Below are 25,652 nucleotides of genomic sequence, written 5' to 3'. Positions count from 1 at the left end.
CCTTAACTATACAGAAAGAAGGCTATTTGTGAACTACAGATCTTGATGCTTAATGTAACATTGGTAGTAAACAATCTGCTGTCCTTTCAAACAGATAACTTTTGTAAGGCCTTTAACAGTTCTAAAATTAATATATAATTGTAACTTATCTAAGTAACAAAACCATTTGTTTATTTATTTATTTTAAAAAGTAGGCTGCACACCCAACAGGGGGCCTGAACTCATGACACTGAAATCAGGAGTTGCATGCTCTACCAAATGAGCCAGCCAGGCAACCCTAAGCAACAAAACTGTTAGTGATAGTTTTCAGCTTTCTGTAACTAGGGTTGATCACAACATCTCAGACTCCGTTTCTTCATCTGGAAAATCAGAACAGAACCAAATAACCTCTAAACTACCTTTTGGTTCTAAAATTCTAAATATCCATGTTATCTCCCTGGTAGACAATCTCAGGTAAAGACTTAGTTGCAATTCAAAATATTTTCAAATTATCCTTCATTTCAAAAATACAAATATTTCTCTAATCCACATTATTTTTTTCTAATCCAATATTAATACAAAGTATTCATTTGTCCACTGACCAAATATTTGCTGGGCACCTAACTATGTGCCAGGCATTGGACTTGGTGCTGGCAGGGTACAAAAATAAACAAAAAGAGATTTGGTACCTGTATTCATGAACATATGCATAAGTGTCATATTCACATCTGTAATAAATGATATGCAGGAGCTAAAAGAACACATAATGGGGAATCTAAGAGACTTCCCTTAAGAAAAACAAATGAGTGACAAAAGAACAAATGAATGACGAAGTTGAGAAGAGTACACGTATGGGTTATGTAATGTGGAATCTGTCTAGGCAGAAATGAACATGGCATGTTCAAGGAACTGATCGAAGGCCAGTGTGACTGGACATAAGAATATGTAAAATAATTCCTCGGAAACTGAAATTAAAACCTGTAATATATATACAAAAGTATACCTTAGCTATTCTAAAGACATATTCTAAGAACCATTTTCTTTTTTGAAGATTTTATTTGACAGAGAGAGAGACAGCGAGAGAGGCAACACAAGCAGGAGGGAGTGGGAGAGGGAGAAGCAGGCTTCCCGCTGAGCAGGGAGCAGACGCGGGGCTCGATCCCAGGACCCTGGGAGCATGACCTGAGCTGAAGGCAGACGCTTAACGACTGAGCCACCCAGGTGCCCCTAAGAACCATTTTCAAGAAAGCTTCAAAGCATTACAATTGTTTCTAATGTTAAAAAAAATGCTGTCCTATATCTCCTTGCAAAAGAACAAATGAATTCATTGATTCCCTTCTCTTTTCACTTTACCGTTTTCAATTGCATAATAAAAATACCTTCTTAGTTCTACTTAGATTCCTTTGAAGAAAATCAGCTATAAGAATGAAAATAAATATGATGCTATTGCCCTGGCTCTGCCACTAAGCCACTTTATGACTGATCTCAGTACATGTTACTTGGCCACTTTGGGCCTAAATTTTCTCATTTGTGAAATACAGGGAGTTCTAGAATTTCCTTTAAGAACCTTCTAACTCTAAAATTATGGTTCTATTGTAAAAATGTTTGTCCCATTCTTGAAAACTGAAGAGAATGGACCAAACATCTCTGAATTTCACTAAGATTTTACCTGCCTTTAAGCTCTGTTTGCATTTATACAGCATTTGAACATTGTTGCTATGTTATAATTAAAAAAAAACTACTTAATTTATAAAATTTGCCATAATTAAGGGCTTAATAAACACAAGAATTATCAAAAATAGTTAAACATTGTTAAAAATCTATGCTTCCAATGAGACAGTACTACTTTAACTAACCAGGGATCCCTAGAAAGCACAAAGTCAAAACAGACTTAGAAAAACAAGGGGAAAAATCATAAGATTCTTGAGAAAAGCAAAATTTTAGCAGGACATTCAAACTGGTTAATATGTATGTCAATTTTAACTTCCAAAAGAACACATAACAAATGATTTCCTAACCCAAAGCTCGTTCTAGACTTGGTTATATGTCCATTTATATAACAGTATTTCTAATAATCTATCTGCAAGTAGAAAAAGTACATATGGTCGTAACTTTTTAAACCAGATTATCCATCACTAGAATTCAAGATTTCAATACTCCTGATATGAAAATAAAAAATTAAAAATCTATAAATTGTTTACTTAACAGCTTTGTATTTCATAATTTTTCAGCATCTCCAAACATTCACTATAACCTTAAGAAGCATCAATTAAGCACCTCACCTCGTGTATAATCTTTAGTATCAAGTTTATTTTAATGGAAGGTATTGTGTCCTTTTCCTTCAAAAGAGGCAACAAATTGCAGAATCTCATTAGATTTTAAAAACTAAGGTAAAGGAATACTTTAAATATTCATTAATCACTCACAACTTCATAAACATTTAGTAGGCACTATATTAAGCTCTAGAACAAAGGGGCAAGATCATTCCCTAAAAATACATGTCATCAAGTTGCCCAAGGTAGAAACACTGTCAACATTGTTTCTTCCCTCACCTCCCACCAAGTCTGATTGATTCTAACTCTGAAACATTTCTTGGTTCCTTCCCTACCTCTCTTCCCACTACCATTGCCTGGCTTCAAGATTTCAACATCTTTCACCTACATTATTATCAGTTTCCTAGCTGGACTCCCTGCCTCAAGTCTTTTCCTTTCCTTGTTCCAATCTAGCCCTAGTTGTGACAAACAAAATATTTTCAGCACTGACAAATGTTCCCTGGCGGTCAAAGATGCCCTGGCTGAGGGGCACCTGGGTGGCTCAGTTGGTTCAGTGTTGAACTCTTGATCTCAGCTCAGGTCTTGATCTCAGGGTGGTGAGTTCAAGCCCGGCACTGGGCTCCACACTGGCCATGGAGCCTACTTTAAAAAAAAAGAAAAGAAAGAAAGAAAAAGAAAATGCCCTGGCTGAGAACCACTGCATCAAGTTGATCCCTTCACAAGAACAGCACTTATCTTGTAAGGCTGTGGGCACAATCTGTGTCCATGCAACAGAAAGCAAAAATCTGACCAATATAAGCCTGAAACTTACAACCTTGATCTTAGGGTCACCATGGTTTAAATAAGCTAACTTTTTTAGAGCTAAAATATTCTCTCTTGAAAACCCCTTTGACCATGTGGACCTAAATTATCACCTTACTTCAAGTTTGAATTTTGAAGTCAGTACATTCTGTCAAAGTTTAACCATACTAAATTCATATTTAAGCTTCTGGATATTAGAAAATTGGGACAATTAAATAAAATGCTTTGGTGATTAAATCGGTCTCCTCAGAAATTAATGGAAATAGGAACCCTCCTAGGCAAGCTATTGCCTACATTTAAGGTTGTAAGCTACTCTGAACAGTATTCTCATAAATATTTCTAGAAAAAAGTTCTAAAAAAGCACCTAAATTCTTATGCTTGAAAAAACAGGCACACTCCTTTTAATTTCACATAATGATTATATCCCTACAGAACTATTTAAAGATACAGCCAAGAAAGAACAATACCTTTCAGAGAGAGTAAAAAAACGAGATGATACCTAAAAAAAACCCGGGTAGGTGAAACTGCAAAGGCCAGGCCTAGCAGTGCAGTAATACCACAGGAGAGCACCTCCTACCACAAACGTTCTGAAGAGTGAACCCTGTGTCCAGACGCTCACCTTCAGTCGCTTGATCATTTCATCCGTGGTGATCTTGTCGGTGATCTCCTTTACCCCGGGAGGGTAAGCGATCTTCCCGTCTGCACTCACGACGCCACAGAGGGCCGTGGCAGGCTTGGGCTGCGCGGTGAAGTCCATCCTGGGGGACAACTTTTCTTTCACAGTCCTCTACCGGCCTCTATCGGTCAGAAAACAAAAGTTCAGCGAGAAAAGGGAGACTTTGTAACCTCTTTTTTCATTTCAAAAATCTCTAATCTGCAAAGGGCCCTTTATCCGGGGAGGCCGGGGACTCGGCGGCGGCCCCGCCACTCGCCCCTCCCCGGGCCTAGACCCTGGCGGCCGCCCCGCCAGCCGGACTCACGCGGGCCCCGCCAGCTGCGGGCCCACGGGGCTCTCCGGCACCAGCCGCCGCGGCCGCGGGAAGCGCCGAGCAGCGCCAGGAGTTTCCCATTCCGCCTTTCACAATGAAATCCACCCCCAAGCACCGAGGTCCGAAGTTTGGCAGCCTCCCGAGCCCGGCGAGGCCCTCACGGCCCCCGCTCGGTCGGAGAGAAGCCCCGAGTCCCCCGCCCGGCCAGTCCCCTCCGGGAAAGGAGACGCGAGGCCTATAGGGCTCGGCTTAGGCCGCAAAACTAGGGACCCAACCGGACCCACATGCAGCGATGGCTCCGGGAAACGAACGCCTTTGCCGGGCCGAGCTTCGGGACCCCAGGCGTCCCCGCCACGCTCCCGCCCCTCCCCTGTCCCGCGGGAGGGGAAAACAAGACGCCCTCCACCCCAAACCCCACGCCAGGAAGCGGCTGACGCGGCTCCGCACTTCACATTTTGTTCCTTCAACTTCGGCGGAGGGACCCTGGCGGCTTCTCTCGCCCCCCGACTGCTCGGCGCCGTCCGGCGCTGCCGAGGCCTTACTGGCACCTCCGGGCAGCCCCGCCGGGCCTCGGTCCCGCGCCCCCCCCCCCCGCCCCGGTCTCCCCTTCCGTCCCCTCCCTCCACCAACCGAGGGCGGGAGCCGAGCCACCGCCGCCTTTACCTCCTCCTCCTCATGCGGGCGGAAGGTGCATCGAGCGCCCGGGCCTCTGTCAGGTGGTTGCGCCGCCGCCCCTCGTCGGGCTGCACACAAAGCGGCTCCGCGGGTCCCGCCGCCGCCGCCGCCGCCGCCCGCCCGGGAGCGGCGCTGGGGCTGGCGGTGCCGAGGAGGAGCAGCCGCCGCGGGGGGAGACGCGGGGCGAGTGTGCGCTGGGCGGGGAGACACTGCCGCTCTCCGTCTGGCCGAGGAAGAGCAGCCTCAGAGAAGGCACCTCCGGGAGCGTGTGCGCCCGTGTCCGCCCGGGACCCCCGCGGCCCGCCCGCCCACACCTCGCGCGGGCCGGCTCCGCCGACCGGGACCCGGGACCCGGACGCCCCTCGCAGCGGCGCGCGCCCGGCCGTCCGTGCCCCCGGGAGCCGGCTCTTCGCGCACACACCAGCCGGTCACGCGAGCGGTGCGAGAGCACGCGAGAGCAGGGCGCGCGCCTCGCTCCCTCCCCTTCCTTCGCCGGCCGTGCCTCCGCCTCCCTCGGGCCCGAGGCAGCAGCGCGCGAGGCGGACAGCGCCGCCACCCGGTTGGCGCCAAGACTTGCGCCTCTGGGAGGATTGGACCCAAAGGGCAAGCGAGGAGGGGCCCCTGTGGCGGGAAGAGAACCCGGTCCCAGAGGCCCTTGTGAGGGCACGCAGGACGAACTGAGCTTTACGTTATGCCGCGAAGATGAGTTCGTGACTTTTGGGGGTCATCCTGAGAGACATGGACGGAACTGGTTGAAAGACGGTTAATTACTCGGTGAAAAGGAACTGATTTCCTCCCCAGGAACAGAAGATATGCAAACTGAGGAAAAGTTTTACAACATGGCACAACGTGAGCTACTCATTCTTGTTCCTTCTGACAGCCACCAGAGTTTTTGCCTTCCCCTCTTTGCATTTCTAAAATTAATATTTCGAAAGATGCAAAATATGAAAACAGCTTTGAGTCGAGTAGTTCTCAAAGAATGGTCTGAAACGTAGGTTCCTGGGCTCCACTCCCAAACCTAGAGAATAAGGATCTCTGAGTGACACCCAGAAGTAAGCATGTTTACAAATTAGCTAGATGGTTCTTGTGAATATGGAAATAAAAATATTTCTTAAAAATGTTTTAAATATACCCAGAATAACTTTTTCTTTCATCCAAAGGAAGACCCAATGCAGTGGGTTTGAGCAGTTTAATGTAAAAAAATAAATAAATTAAGCAAATGAACCTCAGGTGCACATGAATCAGAAGATGAAGTTGAAAAAAGAATACAATAATATGAAATAGCATTCAGCTTTTGAAACTGACCACTACCATAGTTTAAAATTATATTTGATTATTATTCTTGATGGATATCCATTGGTCTTTTCCACATCCTTTACTTGGTCTGAAAAATATTGAAGGTACTGTACTCGCTGAATTGTTTTTGTTTTTTTTTTTAAAGATTTTATTTATTTATTTGACAGAGACAGCGAGAGCAGGAACACAAGCAGGGGGAGTGGGAGAGGGAGAAGCAGGCTTCCCACCGAGCAGGGAGCCCGATGCAGGGCTCGATCCCAGGACCCTGGGATCATGACCTGAGCCAAAGGCAGTCGCCCAACCAACTGAGCCACCCAGGCACCCTCACTGAATTGTTTTTCAGGTATTACACAAGGGAGCAATCATCTTGGAATGGAACTGGCCATAGTTGCTCATTTGCTAGAACTGCCCAAAAGTCAGTGCTTTGTTTTTGGGCACTTGGAGTAGCCAACAATCCATGTAAGTTCATCTTCATCCAAACAATTAAACCGACCAAAACCTACTCTCTTTTAAGCGCTCCCTCTCAAGGTGGTTTTTTTTTCTCTTCAAATCTGTCATATTTAAATAAGAAAAGAGTGGTGCTTTTTGTTTTCATTTTTTCTCTTGAGTAATTTACCCATTATTAAATGGAGTTTTGTATATGCTCAGCAATTTTAATTTTACACAATTTATGACTTTGTTAATATTGTTTGACTTTATAAACACTCACAAGATTAGTAAACCCTAAGGATTACAACACACAAATAAATTGAACTTAGGGGCGCCTGGATGACTCAGTTGGCTAAGGGACTGACTCTTGATTTCCGCTCAGGTCATGATCCCAGGGTTGTGAGATCAAGCCCCGTGTTGGGCTCTGCACTGGGCAAAGAGACTGCTTAAGATTCTCCATTCTTTCTCCCTCTCCCTCTGCTCCCCTCCCCCCCCCAATTAACTAATAAATAAATAAATAAATGGAATTTATACAATTCTAAAATTCAGGAATTCTGAAATCTCTGCTTTTAACCTCCTTTCTTAAACATTTGTTTCCACTTGCAGTAAATGAGAAGGGATACATTTATTTGTGCAATGATTATTTAGAGTGCCTGCTATGCAAGGCATTGTTTTGGGCACTTAGAAAAAAATTGGTAATGGAGAAGGGGAGAGAAATCCCTGCCCACCCTGGTGGAACTTAATTTGGGGAGAGACAGACAAGAGAATAAGTAAGTTGCTATGGAGGAAAATGGAGTAGAAGAGGAATGCAGATCACATGTAGCCTTTTAGGCCCTTGGTCTTTGGAAGGACTTTGGCTTATACTATGACTGAGATGGGGGAATTATTGAAGTAGTTTAAACAGAGAAGTGACATGATACGATTTATGTTCCATGAGCCAGGAAACCTTGGGCAAATTACTTAGTCTTCCTGTGCCTTATTTTCCTTTCATCTGTAAAACAGGGATAATAGTTTCTATCTCTGAGGGTCATTATGAGGAATAAATAAGTTGACATTTGTAAAGTGCCTAAAATAGTAACTGGTACATACTAGGCTCTACATAAGTTTTATATATATATATACATATATAAAATGAAAGAATCATTCTAGCTGCCGGATTGAAAACAATGTAGAAGTACAAGTATAGAATTAAGGTAATCAAGTATAAAACAACTACAAAAATCCCAAGGAGAGATGGTGATAAGGACCAGGTAATAAAAGTGAAGATGATGAAAAATGTGATTATAAATGTGATTATAAAGTGGCTACTATGACCAGGGAGCTGAATTTTTAATTTAATTTAATTTTAAAATCTAGCCACATGTGGCTAGGTGACTATTATATTGGACAGTGCCATTCTAGAGTATAGGGTTTGGAGGAGTGATTGACAGAAGATGAGGTTAGAAGATAAACTGTGTTCATATTGAATGCTACAGATGTTGAGCAGGGTGATAGTTTAAAAGGATGAATTGGAGTAATAGGAGACTGAAGCTGTGCATAGTGAAACTGGACTAAGGTAAAACTATAATCAAACATAAAAATGCACAAATATTTAAGATACTTAAATCAGTTTTTAAAATGTGTCTATTCTGTTTATCTGAAATTACTTATTTGCTCTTCAATTTAAAGTGAACTAGCTAAATCTGTCCTGAGTATTTTTGCAAATTATACATATGAATCATCTGTGTACCTCTGGTCACAGAGAAATTAACCATCTGTCATAATCACTATGAAACTTGAAAAAAATGGTGCTTTATTTTAGTGTCTTTCCAGATACCACTTACATCTTGGCTTAGATTTGCTAAAATTAAAATATATTTAGGCATACAATAATAATTTATCTGTACTGAACTAAATAAGTTTGACATGTTTCACTGATGACTGATAAAAACAAAAAATATGAAGTCTGAATCATTTTGGTCTAATATGACCAAGACGTTAATGATTAACTTGTTTGTCATAGTAATTTAAAGACTTTATTTGAATTCTAATATCTTAGTCTCCATGCACAATCTCTCTTCAGTTTAAACTGTGAAGGCTGACCTGCATCATCATTAGTTATATCAGCTTCCTTTTTTTTTTTTTTTTAAAGATTTTCTGTATTTATTTGAGAGCGAGAGAGAGAAAGAGAGCACAAGCAGGGGGAAGGGCAGAGGGAGAGGAAGAAACAGACTTCCCGCTGAACAGGGAGCCTGATGCAGGGCTCAATCCCAGGACCCTGGGATCATGACCTGAGCTGAAGGCAGATGCTTAACCAACTGAGCCACCCAGGTGCCCCATCAGCTTTCTTAAATTTGTTTAATCAAAATTAAGTATTATTTAACTAGCAGGGGAAAAAAAGTATGACTAAATATCTTCAAAATATGAAAGAAACTACAAGTATAAATAACACGAGTAAATCTTAGTGATGTAATATGATAACTTGTTTATAACGTTCAAAATCAAAGCTCAGGGTAGTGGTTAACCCTGAAGTACAAAGGGAAGGAGGGTACACAGGGGGACAAGATGGGAGAATGAGTACACAGGTAGATATATTCCTATTAAAGCTTTAGTCTTCGGCAGAATGGTGGCTTCACATATGTTCAATAAAGGATAAGTGAATGAATGTATGAATGAATAAGAAGAGTCCATACACCAATGAGGAATGTGTTTATAACCCAAGGTTGATGATTAAACCAATTCAGGGCATCTGAATTGCAGAAGAGAAAAAAAAATAAGATGACAAACTCAAGAAATTAGAAAAAATAATATTATAATTTAATATTTTTGGAAATTATATCCCCAAAGTCAAAGAAATTATGCCCCCGATAATTTTTTTCTAATAGTGGTGGTAAAATGAGAAATTATTTGGAGTTATATTTTCTTAGATTGCTTCCTTCCTCAAACTGCTGGTGTTAGGACGATAAATGATTATAGGACTGAAAGAATTTTCATGGTAATTAAACTTTGCACAATCCCATTACAGTGTATTTTTATTATGAAGCCTGGGATGCCAGACTCCTGTTGTTTTATATGATTAAAATAATTAAGGAAGTAAACTTATGACAAATGCTTCTTCACTACAGTAAAGGCAGAAGAGATTTATTTATCGAAACATATTAGAGAGGATAATAATTGCCTCCCCTCCTGCAAACTCTTTTAAGAGAGTGGTTCCTATCCCAGCCTTACATATTCTCTCTCTTTCTCTCTCTCACGTGTGTGCGCACATGCGCGCACACGCGCACACACACACACACACACACCTGACTGAGCCTACAGTGGCACCTGAACCAAGAAAATGCAGTCCATAAGCTGAGCTGAGCCAAACAAAATATCATGAGATAGGCTGTGAATGAAGACTCAGCAACAGATGGAATGTTTTTTTTTTTTTTTAAAGATTTTATTTATTTATTTGACAGAGAGATAGAGAGAGAGCACAAGTAGGCAGAGAGAGAGGGAGAAGCAGACTCTCCACTGAGCAGGGAGCCTGACGCGAGGCTCGATCCCGGGACCCTGGGATCATGACCTGAGCCAAAGGCAGCTGCTTAACTGACTGAGCCACCCAGGCACCCCAACAGATGGAATGTTTAGCTGAATTATATCAATGCAAAACAGTAACAGTCTTTATCTACATATGTGTAGGCTAAGGAAACCTGATGTGTCCTAATTTTTGTCTTGATTGTTCTGTCTTCCTTGGACTCCCCATAAGAATTGTTTCCTTACAGTAAAATCCCTTTCACCTGAGCTAATTTGAGTAAATTTCTGTTCACCACCAAATATGACTTGATTTAGAATTAACAATTGGACTTGATGAAATCGTAATCATGATCCATGAACCCAGCTTTACTGAGTCAAGTAGTACCCCAAAGTCATGTCCACCTGGAACCTCAAAATGTGATCTTATCTGGAAGTAGTTCTTTGCAGGTGTAATTAGTTAAAATGAAGTCATGCTGGATTAGGGTGAGCCCTAAATCCAATGACCGGTATTTTTATAAGAAGATATGCAGGGAAGAAGGCCAGGTGACAAAAGAGATTGGCATGATGTAGCTTCAAGCCAAGGAACGCCAGGGATGACCAGCAAGTACCAGAAGCAAGGAAAGAGGCAAGGAGGGGTTCTTCTCTTGAGCCTTCAGAGCGAATATGGCCTTGCTGCCATCTTGATTTTGGGCTTCTGGCCTCCAGAACAGTAAGATAATGAATTTCTGTTCTTTTAAGCCTTCGAGTTTGTGGTACTTTGTTACAATAGCTCTAGGAAACTATAACACCAGCCATGTGTAAAATTTATCTTAAAGTAGTTTGGTTAGTAGCTGTAAGAAAGCAAAAGCATTTTACTTCTGAGAGACAAATTTCATCACTCTCGTTTTTGGACCTAACCCTGTGCTTTTGAAAGAGACCTGTAGAATATTTATAAAGCTGTGACCAACAGTTTATCTTATCTCTACATTTTTTTTTCAGTCGTACTAAGCTTGTGAGCCTCAATTTATCTCTAGAATCTGCGTTTTCATTTTTCCATTTTCTCACATTCTTAGGAAATAAAAACAATATGCAAGCAAATATTTAAGTAATTACACAACTACGATGGAGAAACTGTAAAAATGGAACTGTTCGTTGGCAACCAGCTTCACCAAGCTTTGGCTCAAAGTGTTCATTTGTCAGCTTATATGCAAAAGCCCAAAACTGGAATTTTGAAAGCAGTTTAGAAATGAGAAGATATAATGTACTAAACGAGGTTGTATAAAATTGAACGGACCGAAGTCATAGTCAGCTTGTTTAATAATCAAATAATTCTTTTATGTTCACTTTATTAAGAATTTTTTATAAGTGCAATATTTTCTATGACTTATAACCATCAAGTGTCATTATAATAACTGTGGCAGACTGTAGGAATAAGTAGCTGAATTTCAAATTTCTGGTTTAACTGGAAATGTAACCACATTAGAACTGGTAGCCAGCACTATCTGACTTGTCCAAGGAATGTGCCAAGAATTTGCACAACTTTTGCCTTCTGAATCTTTTCAAGTAATTCCAGAAACTGAATAGTTCTTGGACTGTGGGCTACCTAGATAGATACTGTTTTGGAAAAACTCTTCGGAGTACAATTATGCATAGATTTATCCAGAGACTAAAGAAAATTAAGCAGGGAATCTGCAGAAAAGTTAATATGAGCTGTTTCACCTTTTTTTTTCTTTTTTTTTTGTAGACGTGGAGCCCAACACAGGGCTTGAACTCATGACCCTGGGATCAAGACCTGAGCTGAGATCAAGAGTAGAATACTTAACCAACTGAGCCACCCAGGTGCCCCAAGAACTGGTTCACCTTCTAATCATACCTAAGATTTATCATGATTTTCAGGGGATAGGAAGTTTCCTGTTGATTGAATTCTTTGACAAATTGAAACTTAACCCGAAAATTCTTTTTCTGTCCACTCCATTGAAAATATTTCTAAAATATCTGTTATCTTTTCAGTCTTTAGAAAGCACAGGATAGGGAACATAATGGGGAATCTTTGGTGTTTGAACATACCCCAAACGCCTCGGGGCTGTCAATCTGAAAGCCACTTTAAATTTCAAAACTGTAAGTATAGAATCAGTGATTGATTTGAGCCAAACACATACTGAGGCTAGAACTTTCCATGGAAGTTAGTTTCATCTCTATGTGTATTTTAAAAAATACAATGGCGAGAGGCCAGTTAAGAACCTTTGGGTTTTGATACATTAAGCTACTTAGCACTTACTATCTGGCAGAAAAATGTTGAGGATGCAGAGGTGACAAGATATCCCTGAATTCAACAGGCAGTTTGAAGTTTTCTTGTGTTTTTATTACTATATTTTCATGTATTTGTGCTGTCTTAACTCTCTAATTTGGAAACCAGAAGTCTGGATAGAAGATAATGGACTTGGGATGGTGGGGAAATAAGAATTTTCTTAGGTGTAAGCAAGGACAAAATGTTAGCCTTGGCTCTCTCTTGTTAATGAGGTTATGGGATATGCTTTTCTCTTTCTTCATACTTTCATGTACTTTCCAAACTTTCTGAAAAAAGTTTGTTCAGAAAAAAATGGTTCCAAGATATTTAAAATCGGAAAACAAATTTATTTTTTAAATGTTACAGACAAAATCTACATCTAATGAGATAAAATACCTAAAGTACTTAGCACAGTCCCTAGCACCTAGTAGGGGCTTAATAAATATCAGCTATAATTATTGATATTATTATCATTATTGCTGTTTGTTCTCTTTGGTTGCAAGGAACAAAGGAAATTAAAACTGGCTTTAGCAAGAGATAGATTGGTAGATATACTAGGTAATATCTCAGGGAACCCAAGAGCAAAAATTACAGCTATGCCTCAAGAAAGGAATGGAGGTAAGAACTGAAAAGCCATCAGGATGCAGTCTGCTTCCTTCTCAACACCTGCTTCATTCTTTGCTCTTTGAAGAGACCCCCTTCTTTGCTTTTCAGTTCACATAGCACGCAGAAGAGAACCACCCCTCATCTTCTTACTCTAGATCTCCTTCATCTTAGATCAGTCTAGACTAAACTAGAATTTCTTAGTCCAAATCCCAGATGCTAAAGACAACAGATTTAATTGTTTCCTTTTCCCATATCATTTATCATCAAGTATATACTAAATAATTTATTTATTATGTTTATTGTTTATGATCTGCCTCTCCAGGTGCCCATGTGGCCTAATCAGTTGAGGCCAGATGGGCAGGATCGTGTCCAAAATGTACCTCTAGATGAGCCACTGCTAATGAATTGGGAGTCCAACAGCAATTTCTAGGGTTAAGGAAGGATTACTGGGTCATGGACCAGGGATATCCTCTAAAAGATCTCCACCAAAGTGTTTTTTCTCTCTTAAAGTAGTACCAAAGCAATGGTCTTTGTATTTACACACACACACACACACACACACAGAGTTCCCAATGTACCCACCAATGTGTAAAAAAAAATCTCCGTTAGCATTGAATTTAATTATTTAAATGTAATTTTTGACTTCTTTTATCTTAAAAATTGAATATATTATTCACATTTTAATAAATAATACTTAATACATATTAGTAAGTTTAAAATTTATAACACAGTATCTTTTTTTTCCATAAAATGAAACAGAAAACTATAATTACAGGAAACTCCATTTCTGTACCTTGATCTGCATTCCTGTTTCTGTCACAGTTATTGTGGCTGGACATTCTTTTCCCCTCTGTATGCTGTTCCCTTACTGGGGCATAGCACATACCATGGGGAACAGAAGGGCATTTGGCAATGTGCCTGAATGCCGAGGAAGGGACCAAGACCCTTTTAGAATATTAACACACTGGGGGAGGTCAGTTTTGTAATGTGAAAAATCTGATTGTACGTACTCCACTAATAGGATCTGACACACCCCGGGTGTCATCTAAAGTAGAATAGAGCTCACAGCCTGTGCCAGAGGTGAAAAGAGATAGGATCCTGGGGAAAGCATACAAGTGTCATGGAGAGTAAAGAAAAGAAAGGGAAGGACCAAAGGTGGGAAAAAAATCATCTCTTACTGTATATACCAAGGGTTCATTAATGAGTCAGATGTGTCAGTCCTGGCTGTCCTCTTATGATAAACTTTCTCACCAGGTGCTCCTTCCACTTTCTTGCAAATAGGATTCCTTTAGCTTTTCCTACTAGTTGACTAGGTATCTCCACACACACACACACATATATATATAGTGGACAAAACTTGGACTGAGGCTGGGAGCCCATCATCATCATCGTCTTACCTCTGTGTAATTCTTCATAGTTTAAAAAGTACTTTTACATCCAGTATATTGTTTAATGCTATCAACAACCCAGTGAGGTAGGCAGAGATGGATTTACCATGAAGCCAATGAAGTTCAAGTTTCAGCACCCTCTGGGAAGGATCTTCGCAGAGTCACACAGTTACAAGATTTTGTAAAATTAGGAAAATTTTCTTTTAAAGACTTTATTTATTTGTCACAGAGACAGAGAGAACACAGGCAGGGGGAGTGGCAGGCAGAGGGAGAAGCAGGCTCCCCACTGAGCAGGGAGCCCGATGTGGGACTCAATCCCAGGGGATCATGACCTGAGCTGAAGGCAGGCACTCAACTGACTGAGCCACCCAGGCACCCCAAATTCAGAAAAATTTTAACAGTAGATTAAGATTACTGTCACTCTCCACTCTGACTACCCTCCTTAGCACCTCCCTCATGTTGGGAGGCACTGGCATGTCCTTAGGCATTTTTGGAATCCAGCTGAGTTTGGATACATTTAGTTTGGATTTAGTGGAATGTAGTTATGCTGTTTGAAATCACTTTTGTGCTAAGTTACTGCCAGTTGTCTCAATGTAGGAATGGTTTCCAGGAACTCTTCTACTGCAAACTATGCAAATGAATGTTGACAATGCAGAGTATTTAAGGTTTGTCACTGCACAAGCCATCTTCAGATGCCTTGTAATCTTGTACCTCATACATGAAAGAAACTTGACGGGGATTTCCCAAATGTAACAACAATCCTAAAACTTTGTATGACATTACCAGAACAAGCTGTGGAGCCAAAATAAATCTTTTAAAACTAGCAATAGGAAAAAAAAAAACTTGAATAACCAAATTAGAGAGAAGGCTACATAACTTTCCATTCACTATATAGAAAATAATATTACAAACATGATGAGCATCAGGTGATGCAAGGAATTATTGAATCACTCTATTGTACACCTGAAACTAACACTAGATGTTAACTAACTGGAATTAAAATAAAAACTTTCTTAAAAAAGAAAATAATATTATAAAACCATTGTCATATAAAAAGATGATCAGGGCGCCTGGGTGGCTCAGCTGTTAAGCAACTACCTTCAGCTCAGGTCATGATCCCAGGGTTCTGGGATCAAGCCCCGCATCGGGCTCCCTGCTCTGTGGGAAGCCTGCGTCTCCCTCTCCCACTCCCCCTGCTTGTGTTCCCTCTCTCGCTGTGTCTCTCTCCGTCAAATAAATAAATAAAATCTTGAAAAAAAAAAGTGATCAAAGATCACCAAGTTTTTGGAAAACGAGAATATGGAAATATGGAGATATTCATTCTTTTGGCTGTTTAATCCACAAATATTTATGATTTGCCTACTACATTTTCTTTTTTAAGATTGTATTTATTTGAAAGAGAGAGCGCGTGCATGAGTGGGGGAGGGGCAGGGGGAGAGGGAGAAGCAGACTCCCCTGCCCAGCAGGGAGTCCAACATAGGGCTCCTTCCCAGTACCCTGGGATCATGACCTGAGCCAAAGGCAGACGCTCACCTGACCCAGCCACGCAGACACCCCTACATTTTCAAGAATGGTGATAGGGCCTGGGAATAGAACAGTGAACAGACATAAATAGTCCCCTGACATTGAGATAGTCATAGTTGAAGGTGGAGAAACCCCCTAACAATAATATCATTAATTGTTTATTTATGATTAGGATAATTGTGGAAAAGAGAAGTACCAGATGTTCTGAAAGCTAATCTAAGTCTGGGTTTAGGGTAGTTTTCCTTGGGGAAAAAAAAAAGAATATGTAAACTGTAGGATTTAGTTTGGATTTAGAGGAATGTATTTATGTAGTTATGTAGTTTGAAATCACTTTTTTTTTTCTGTTCTGTTCTTCTTATTTTTTATTTTTTATTTTTTTGAACTCACGTTTGCGCTAAGTTGTTGCCATTTGTCTCAGGGTAGGAATGGAAGACAGAATGTCTCAGTGTAGGGGAAGACAGAATATCCTACTCAGGGGGAAGAATAGGAACAAGGACTCTGAGGTGGAAAGGTACAGTACTTGTTGATTTCAAAGAACCAAAAAATGCCAGTGTAGCTAGCCTGTCATAAACAGTGGGGAAGGTGGTGAATGAATCCAACAGATGAGTTTGCCTGTTCTAAAACTTCAAATGAGTCAAATTTCAAGGATATAACATATATGCTTTCGTATAAGGCTTCTTTAACTCAGCATAATGTTTTTAAATTTAATCCATGCTGTCACATATATTTGTAGGTATTTGTTGCTGATTTATTCTGTTATAAGGATATACTACAATTTATCCATTCACCTGTTGATAGACTGAGTTATTATAGGTTTCGGCCATTAAGAAGAGAGCTGCTCTGAACATTTTTGTATAAGAGACGTGGTATTTTTAGTTCACTGTTTTTCCCACTTCACTGCAGTATAGACACAAGAATATGCTGTGTGTTGCACAAAAGTTTTTTTTTTTTTTTAAGATTTTATTTATTTGAGAGAGAGAGAAAGAGAGAGCAGGAGCAGTGGGAAAGAGCAAAGGGAGAGGGAGAAGCAGGCTCCACGCTGAGCAGGGAGCCCGATGTGGGACTCAATCCCAAGACCCTGGGATCATGACCTGAGCCGAAGGCAGATGAGCCACCCAGGCTCCCCTGCACAGAAGTTTTAATGAGAGTGCAAAGAACAGTTCAATACCTACTGTTCCCTTTTTTGACCTCATGAAGATACTTGGGTTCTAGAGTCTACAGATAAGAAGGTCTAGGTCAGGTAGTTCAATACGGACATGGCAGCAGCCTGGCCTGAGTTCTTCATTAACAACATCTGATCCATGAACCATATTTTGAGAGGGAAGATGTCCAGATAGGAAAATATTCTTGCCGATGCCTGAAGGGCGGGAACCTCTCTTGTCTACACACCCTCCAATCTAAATAGGAATCTGTAACTACCGAAGAGATTCTTTATCCCCTGCCAACTAATTTAATCTTATTTCCCCTTGTCCCTTTCCTACTTCCCTTACAGGACTGACCTAATAGCAATGATCTGTAGCTCTAGCTTTTCTATATAACCCCATGGTACTTTCAGTGTATCTGCATATTCAGCAGTAGCAGTCCCAGCAATAAAACAATTCCTGTGCTGAGGCCTGCTATGGAAAGTCAACTACCATTCCCTTGTGCTTCTCTGTCTGATTGCTCCAGTTTTAGTCACTGTATCTGTGACTTTAAATTGAAGTACAGGTGTGCCGGGGTGGCTCCATCAGTGAAGCCTCTGCCTACGGGCTCGGGTTGTGATCCCACGGTCCTGGGAATCCCTGCTCTGCAGGGAGTCTGTTTGTGCTCCTCCCCCAGCTCGCACGCTCTCAAATAAATCTTAAAAAAAATAAATTGAAGTACAACACTATACAACCATAACAGTATTAAGAATATCCATTTTTGGTACTTTTGTATTTTGTATTTCTGTAGGTAGCAAACAAAGATGGCATTTTTGAAGCATTTTTTTTTCCTTTGAGAAGAAACTTCTTTCTCTCTCTCTTTTTTTTTAAGATTACTTATTTATTTGACACAGAGAGAGCGAGCACACGCAGGGGGAGCTGCAGAGGGAGAGGGAGAAGCAGGCTCCCCGCTGAGCAGGGAACCCAATGTGGGACTCTATCCCAGGACCCAGGGATCATGACCTGAGCAGAAGGAAAGACGCTTTAATGATTGAGCCACCCAGGCGCCTCGAAACTTCTCTTTCTTGCAGGAATTTTCTTTCCAGAGAGGATTTCTATGCCCTTTTAATATTTTACATTCTTTTTGTTTCTGCTGGATTTCTACTATATTATATATATATGTATATATATAACATATATATGTATATGTATTATATATATTATATATATGTTATATATAATATATATATTTTTTATTTTTTATTTATTTATTTTTTAAAAGATTTTATTTATTTATTTGACAGAGAGGGAGACACAGCGAAGAGGGAACACAAGCAGGGGGAGCGGGAGAGGGAGAAGCAGGCTTCCCGCGGAGCAGGGAGCCCTATGCGGGGCTCGATCGGAGGACCCTGAGATCATGACCTGAGCCGAAGGCAGACGCTTAACGACTGAGCCACCCAGGTGCCCCTATATATATATATTTTAGCTCAAAGTCAATACCCTACCCCAGCCTCCTAGATAATTCATTGTTTTCACACGTTTAACTGGTGCTGCCTATCCCATCCCATCATCTTCTCTATTGTCTAGATTTCTCTCAAATGGATCTTTCTGTGCTACTGGCAAGGTTTTTCCTTTTAGCCTTTCCTCTTTAGCCTCTAACTACCCACTTGATATGTATGGTAAGTAATACAGAGAGCTTCTTTATCTGGCAATATTGTGAACTGATAACTGGGAAAACCTCCCTACAAAACATCTAGGAACGCTGGATAAAATATAACAAACATTCTTTTAAATGAAGAGCTAAGCTAGCAAGAAAGTAGGTGTAATAAACTTGTGTAATGGCCACAGATTCCTCCCATCCCTGTATGCAATGTGCCTTTGCAGACTTGCTGCTGCTTGTGTCAAGAGGAGTCTCCGGGACTACCCTTGAATTCTGACCCCAGCTGGTGTGCGGCAATACAATTCTATTCTAACTTTAACTATCTAGAGTTGCTGTCAGAATCCACAGGTTAAAGGGCACAATCTCCAACAAGATTGCCCCACTTTCTAAAGTGCATGTCAGCTGCAAGTGGCGTCCTCCAGCCACCTGCTCTTGTGACCGACTAGCTACGAATCTGGGAGGGTTCCCACGACCCCCTCTCCCAACCAAGCATAGTAATTCATTAGTATGACTTCTAGAACTCAGGAGAGTGCTAGACTTACAAGAACCGTTCTGTTATAAAGGATACAAATCAGGACCAGCCAAATGAAGAGACACATTAGTTCAGTTACAGTAATGGGTAACTGATACTGAAGAGCCAAAAACAAAGAAGGTAAAACCAGAGTAGTAGGCAAGTGAGCTCTCACTCAGGTACCCTTGGACCAAGGTCAGATGGGGTTTCCCTATCTTGATAACACTGGGGCTTACGGGGGTTTTTTGTTTTTCTTTTTGTTTTATTACGTTCAGTTAGCCACCATAGAGTACATCATTTGTTTTTGATGTAGTGTTCAATGATTCGCTAGTTGTGTATAACACCCAGTGCTCATCACAACATGTGCCCCCCTTAATACCCATCACCCGGCTACCTTAGGTCTTAACAAGGCTGTGACATCTCATGAGGTAGGAAGCTGGAATAAAATCCCCTTATTGAAGTCAACACTTTGAAAGGCTACTCTAAGTGACAGGTGTACTAAGAAAAACTGCTTCCTGGAATAGGGAAAGGACAAGAAAGCTTGTCTATGGGGGCCTGGGATCTAGACAGTAAAAAGGAAGTATTCTATTTGAATTTATAGCTACTAACCTAACCTGTCCACACTTAGATTCCGAGTTTGAATGTATATCATCGGTGTATTAGTGTCAGTCTGGGAACTCCCAGTTAGAATTTCACATAAAAAGTGGTCTGTGGGGGCGCCTGCGTGGCAATCAGCCAGGCGGCCAACTCTGTTTTGGCTCAGGTCAAGATTTCAGCAACCCCCCCCCATCCGACTCTGCTCAGCACAGTCTGCTTCAGGATTCTCTTTCCCTCTGCCCCTTCCCCAGATCACTTGTGCATGCGCGTGCGCGCGCTCTCTCTCTCTCAAATAAATAAATAAATCTTTAAAAAAAATAGTGATCTGTGGATGACACAATCATCTGTATACAAAATCCTAAGGAATCTACATAAAAGTCCTAGTTCTATAAGTGATTTCACAAATTTTCAGGATAGAAGGTCAATACACAAAAATCAGTTGTATTTCTTATTAGCAATGAACAATTGGAAATTAAAAAATTTAAACACCATTTACAATAGAACCAAAAAGCATGAGGGATGCCTGGGTGGCTCAGTCAGTTAATTATCTACCCTTGGCTCAGGTCACAATCCCAGGGTCCTGGGTTTGAGCCCGCATCAGGCTCCCTGCTCAGCAGGAAGCCTGCTTTTCCCTCTCCCTGCTGCTCCCCCTGCTTGTGCTTTCTCTCTCTCTGACAAATAAATAAATAAAATCTTAAAAAAAACAAAAACAAAAAGCATGAAATACTTAGGGATAAATTTAACAAAGTATGTGCAAGACCTATACACTGAAAATTACAAAACTGTTCTGAGAAAAATTGACTACCTAAGTAAATAGAGATACTGCATTAATGGATCAGAAAACTCAATATTGTTAAGATGTTAATTCTCCCCAAATTGATCTATAGATTCAATGTAATACCAAGTAAAATCTCAGCAAACTTTTTGTATAAACTGACAAGCAGGTTTTAAAATTTATATAAGGGCGCCTGGGTGGCTCAGTTGGTTAAGCATGTGACTCTTGATCTCAGCTCAGGTCTTGATTTCAGGGTCGTGAGTTCAAGCCCCACATTGGTAGCCTATGTAAGAATTCTTTTCCCAACCCAACTTTGCTTTTAGAAAAATTTAGGTTTAGGTCTATGCTTCATTTCAAGTTAAAATTTTTGTATGATATGAGATAAGGATAAACCTTTATTTTTGCTTATGGATAGCCAACTGTTCCAACACCATTTGTTGAAAAGATTATCCTGTCTCCCATTAAATTATCTTGGGACATTGACCATATATATGTGGGTCTATCCCTGGACTTTCTATTCTGTTCTATTGATCTACATGTCAATCCTATGCCAATATCACACTCTCTTGATTACTATAGCTTTATAGTAAATCTTATAATCAGGTTGCATACATTCTTCCAATTTTGTTTTTTTTAATAAGATTGTTTTGGGCTATTCTGGGTCCTTTGCATTTTTATATAAATTTAATTTACTTATTTATTTAAGTAGGCTCCATGTCCATAGGCCACAGAAAGCACAACCCATGAAAGAAAAAAATTTTTTCATAAAAATTAAAATGATTGCTCTTTGAAAAACACTTACAAAAATGAAAAGACAGACCACATACTGAGAGAAAATATTTGCAAAACATATCTGATAGAGAACTTATATCTAGAATATATATATATATATATTTTTTAAAGATTTTTATTTATTTATTTGACAGAGAGACAGCAAGAGAGGAAACACAAGCGAGGGGAGTGGGAGAGGGAGAAGCAGGCCTCCCACCTAGCAGTGAGCCCAATGCGGGGCTCGATCCCAAGACCCTGGGATCACGACCCGAGCTGAAGGCAGATGCTTAACGACTGAGCCACCCAGGCGCCCCTAGAATATATATTTTTTAAAGATTTTATTTATTTATTTATTTTAGAGAGAGAGAACACATGAGTAGGGGGAGGAGTAGAGGGAGAGGGACAACCCAGAGACCATGACCCAAGCTGAAATCAAGAGTTGGACACTAAACTGACTGAGCCACCGAGGCACCTCTAGAATATTTTTAAAAAACTCTTACAACTCAATAAAAAGAAGACTAGCAGTGTGATTAAAAAAAGATAGGCAAAATGTGTGAACTGGCAGTTCATGAAAAAAAAGTATATGATGACCAATACACATATGAAAATATGCTTAACATCATTAATCATTAGGGAAAAGCAAATTAAGATCTTTCATAATTTTTTAAAAAATTTTTAAATTTATTTGACAGAGAGAGAGACAGCGAGAGAGGGAACACAAGCAGGGGGAGTGGGAGAGGGAGAAGCAGGCTTCCAGCAGAGCAGGGAGCCCGACGCGGGGCTCAATCCCAGGACCCTGGGATCATGACCTGAGCTAAAGGCAGACGCTTAACAACTGAGCCACCCAGGTGCCCCTTTTTTTTTAATAATTAAAATTTTTTTTTTAATTTATTGCAAATTAAGATCTTAATGAGGTATCATTATACTAGATTGGCTAAAATTAAAGACTGATAATACCAAGTGATAGAATGTTGACCAACTGAACTCTGATATATTGCTGATGGGAGTGCCAATGCTCATATTGGAAAAGCTTGGCAGTTTCCAAATAGCAACTTTGGAAAAGTTTGACAATTTCTTATAAAGGTAAACATATATTTAACATATAAGCCAGGAACCCCACTTCTAGGTGTTTATGCAAGAAAGGTGACAACAAAAGTCTATATAAACGCTTGTATACAAATATTCATAGCAGCTTTATTCATAGTAGTCAAACCTGAAAGGAACCTAAACGTCCACTGATTGGTGAATAGTTAAATTAATTGTGGTATATCAATAAAATGAGTAAATCACTGATACACTAAACATAGAAGAATATCAGAAGAATTATGCCAAATGAAAGGATCAGAAACAAGACTACATATTGTATGATTCCATTTATATGAAATTCTATAGGAATCAAAAATGTAATGATATAAAGCAAATCAGTGATTGCCTGGGATGACAGAAGAGGATTAACTACAAGGAGGCACAAAGAAACTTTTTAGGATGATAGAAATATTCTATATCTTAATTACGGTTGCAGTTCCATGACTGTTTACATTTATCAAAACTCATTGAATTGCACACTTTAAGTTAGTGAATTTTATTGAATGTAAATTATACCTCAGTAAAGCTGACCAAAAAAAAGTGGCTTGGTGTCAGTAAAAACTTCTCTGGAGAGACATACTCTTAACTCAGACTTCACAAGATTCCAGAAGATAAAGCCTAGCTGAACATGAAGTTACCAAATAGAAATTTCAAAACATAGAGGGAAACTCTAGCCTCCATCAATAAAGACACAATAATCAGCAAAATGAGGCACCCAAGGATGGCAGATACCTATTCAGTAGAGAGTATAAAATATAATTATTTAATATATACTTAATGATATATTCTTAAAATAAGTATATATTAAGACATACCTCAGAAGGAATTGAAAACTTCAGAACAAAAAACAGACATTGAAAAAAGACCAGAGCTTTGAAAACACTCTTTCCTCCAAGAAGGAGAAGAGAAATAGCATTTCTTCACAAATATAAATTCCAAAAAGGAAAATGTAATCATTGAAATTTTTAAAATTATGGTTAGGCTTAACAGTTGATTAAAGTAGCTAAAGAGAGTGAAAGAATTGAAAAATTGATAAGGGGAGAATACATAGAATATAGTATACAGAGATAAAGAAATGAAAAATATAGAAAGAGACATGGAGCAAGAAGATCTAATATATTCCTAATACTGATTCAGAAGCAGAGAATAGAATGAAATGGAATATCCAATGAGATAGTGACTCAGAATTTTCCAAAATCAATGGATGACAGTGAACAAAGAGTAACATGGCTTAGAAGACCTCAAATGATAGCCCTTCTTAAGCTTTTTAATTTTTTTCTGTCATCACTCCTCTAACTTTACACTTCACTCATTTGCTAGGAGAAACAATACAAGAGGAAGAGCAGCTAGCTTGCTTGTGGAAATAGCAGAAGTTGTTTGTGTAATCCATTTCAAATCGGTGTTTTTCCTTGCCCCCTGAACTTTGTGCATGCTGTTCCCTCTACCTAAAATATAATGTTTAGTTGCTGTGCCGTTACACATCAGGTCATATTTCCACCTCACCCCCCACACACACTATTCTGATTAAATAGCTGGAGTCTCCATTTTGTGGTTAAGGGACAGGTTATCTTCTTCCAAGAGTTTCTTTACTCATGATAAATCCACTAACCCCAGGCATTTACTCAGGCCTGTGATTAATGACCTCAAAGAAACCAGAGAGTCTGTTCCATTAGTGGGTCAGCCATGGCGAGTGGTCAGCCTGAGCCCTGAACTTGCTGAGGAACCTTGGGGACTGGAGCTCAAATGTCTACCTTTGAGACTGAGAGGACGCTACTCCTGCCACAGCTCCCTCGTCTACCACCGTAGCAGGAGGACCCTGGAGGCTCAGCACGGTGTTTGTCTGGGCCTGTACCCAAGGACGTGTCACCACTACCTGTCCTCCCAGAACCTCAACAGCGGCTCTCCACAAACTCCCTACCCACTTCCTGTACCCCACACATACAAAGGTTGACAACAAAATGAGACGTCTCTTTGGCTTTTACTGTAGTTGACCCAAATCACCACAGACCCAGAATCCCAACACTTCGTTCTTCACATACACATGGAGCACAGAGCCAGCCCCTGTCCCCATGGCATGTCCCCAGGGCCAGGATTTTGGTCACCAAATCCAAATAATTCTACTTCCTTTTGTTTCCTTTTAATCTGTGCTCTGTTTTTCCTCCCTTCTGCAACCACCATGGCTCTGATCCTCAACATCTCTTATCCAGACTCCCACAGTAGTCTAGTCTTCCAGCCCTCACTCATCATTCACACTGCCCTGCTTACCTTCTTGACAACTGCCATACCCTTACACTCCTGAATTCCTTTTAGCTGTCACCAGAGGGATCTTTCTACATTCAAATCTGATTATGGTCTCCTGATTCAAGTCACACATTATAGTGAGTTAGAGTCTGAGTTTTAAGGTCAGCAAACTCTGGTTCCATATTTTACTAGCTACTAAGCATTTTTGGCCTTTAGTTTCCTCTCCTATAAAAGAGAGAAAATAATAGCATCTATCTCATAAGATTATTTTGAGGATTAAATTATATAATGTGTGTAAAGTTCCTGAAACAAGGCCTGGCATTAGTAAATACTGCATGTATTGGTATCTCATTTTCCTCCTTTCTTCTTCCTAATTACCTATGATTAAGTCTAAATATTTTGTGAATAAATGTGACGACAACAGCCCTAGCTCTTAAAGTAGAGCTGGCTCTCTCACACATAGTTTACCTGTGAGTATTAAGCTCTTATCTCTGGTATTCACCCAGAACATTCTTGTTCTTGTTGTCCAAGCATTTTGATCATTTCGCTTTTTACTCTCCAAATTTGTATCAGACTTCTGGATCTTTCTGAAACCTATTTGAAATCCTCTTATCACCCAGCTAGTCTCAGGCCAAATCCCACTTGATTTTAATTTCACATTCTTAGGTGGTTCTGGTGTAGTTGGCATTCTCATCAGTCGACCCTGTCTGGGTATAATCTAGACCAAACTACTCCCCCTGCTCCTCACCCCCCACGTCTATACCCCCAGTTCCACTTCAGTTTTGGGGACTAGACATAAAGTCCTCTGGTACCCTTCCCTGCCTTCTTTGCCATTTTCCCTCTTCTTACTAGCCATCCGTCCTTTTTGGTATCTTTGTATGTTTACCTGTGCTGTTTTCTCTCTTGGCCACATGGGAAACTCTCAGACCTGTTTCCAGCAAATTTTCATTGGTAAAGCCTTGCTTGACTCTCCCCCTTTTTCCCCTCCCATGTCTGATTGAAGTGGGCCCCAGGTGGTGCCAGACATGTAGTTGGAGGTCAGTGAATGTTTGTGGAAAGGCAGCCCATGAAGGCTGGTCATTACTTTCAGATTCCTGGCCATGCCCTTCCACCCAGCTTCTCAGATCTTTAGTATTTTCTTTGATTTTGTGAACTACTCTGATACATTT

General features: G+C 40.4%; 1 protein-coding gene and 1 long non-coding RNA gene across 4 annotated transcripts in view; both read right to left on the bottom strand.

The window, feature by feature from the left end:
- The window catches only part of PDS5A (PDS5 cohesin associated factor A), a 132,918-nt gene extending 128,106 nt beyond the window's left edge, over positions 1 to 4,812 (bottom strand). Inside the window, exons 1-2 of one of the 3 annotated variants that reach the window (XM_035005104.1) lie at positions 4,706 to 4,812; positions 3,673 to 3,850 (exon numbers count right to left, since the gene is read on the bottom strand). In XM_035005104.1, the coding sequence (XP_034860995.1) occupies positions 3,673 to 3,810 (138 nt within the window). In that variant the 5' untranslated portion in view covers positions 3,811 to 3,850; positions 4,706 to 4,812. Of the gene's footprint in view, positions 1 to 3,672; positions 3,851 to 4,489; positions 4,580 to 4,705 lie in introns of those variants that run through there. The other 2 variants (XM_035005106.1, XM_035005105.1) reach the window with 2 other exon arrangements.
- On the bottom strand, positions 548 to 2,819 carry LOC118010598. The gene is made up of 2 exons (XR_004679257.1): positions 2,637 to 2,819; positions 548 to 2,531 (listed from the first exon to the last, which is right to left on the bottom strand). It is a non-coding gene; the product is annotated as an uncharacterized LOC118010598 (long non-coding RNA).
- Positions 4,813 to 25,652: the final 20,840 nt, after the last annotated feature.

This window comes from Mirounga leonina, unplaced genomic scaffold (assembly GCF_011800145.1).
Source record: "Mirounga leonina isolate KUSES-001 unplaced genomic scaffold, KU_Mleo_1.0 Mir_129, whole genome shotgun sequence".
Taxonomy (NCBI): domain Eukaryota; kingdom Metazoa; phylum Chordata; class Mammalia; order Carnivora; family Phocidae; genus Mirounga; species Mirounga leonina.
This window is presented reverse-complemented; position numbering and strand designations above follow the sequence as displayed.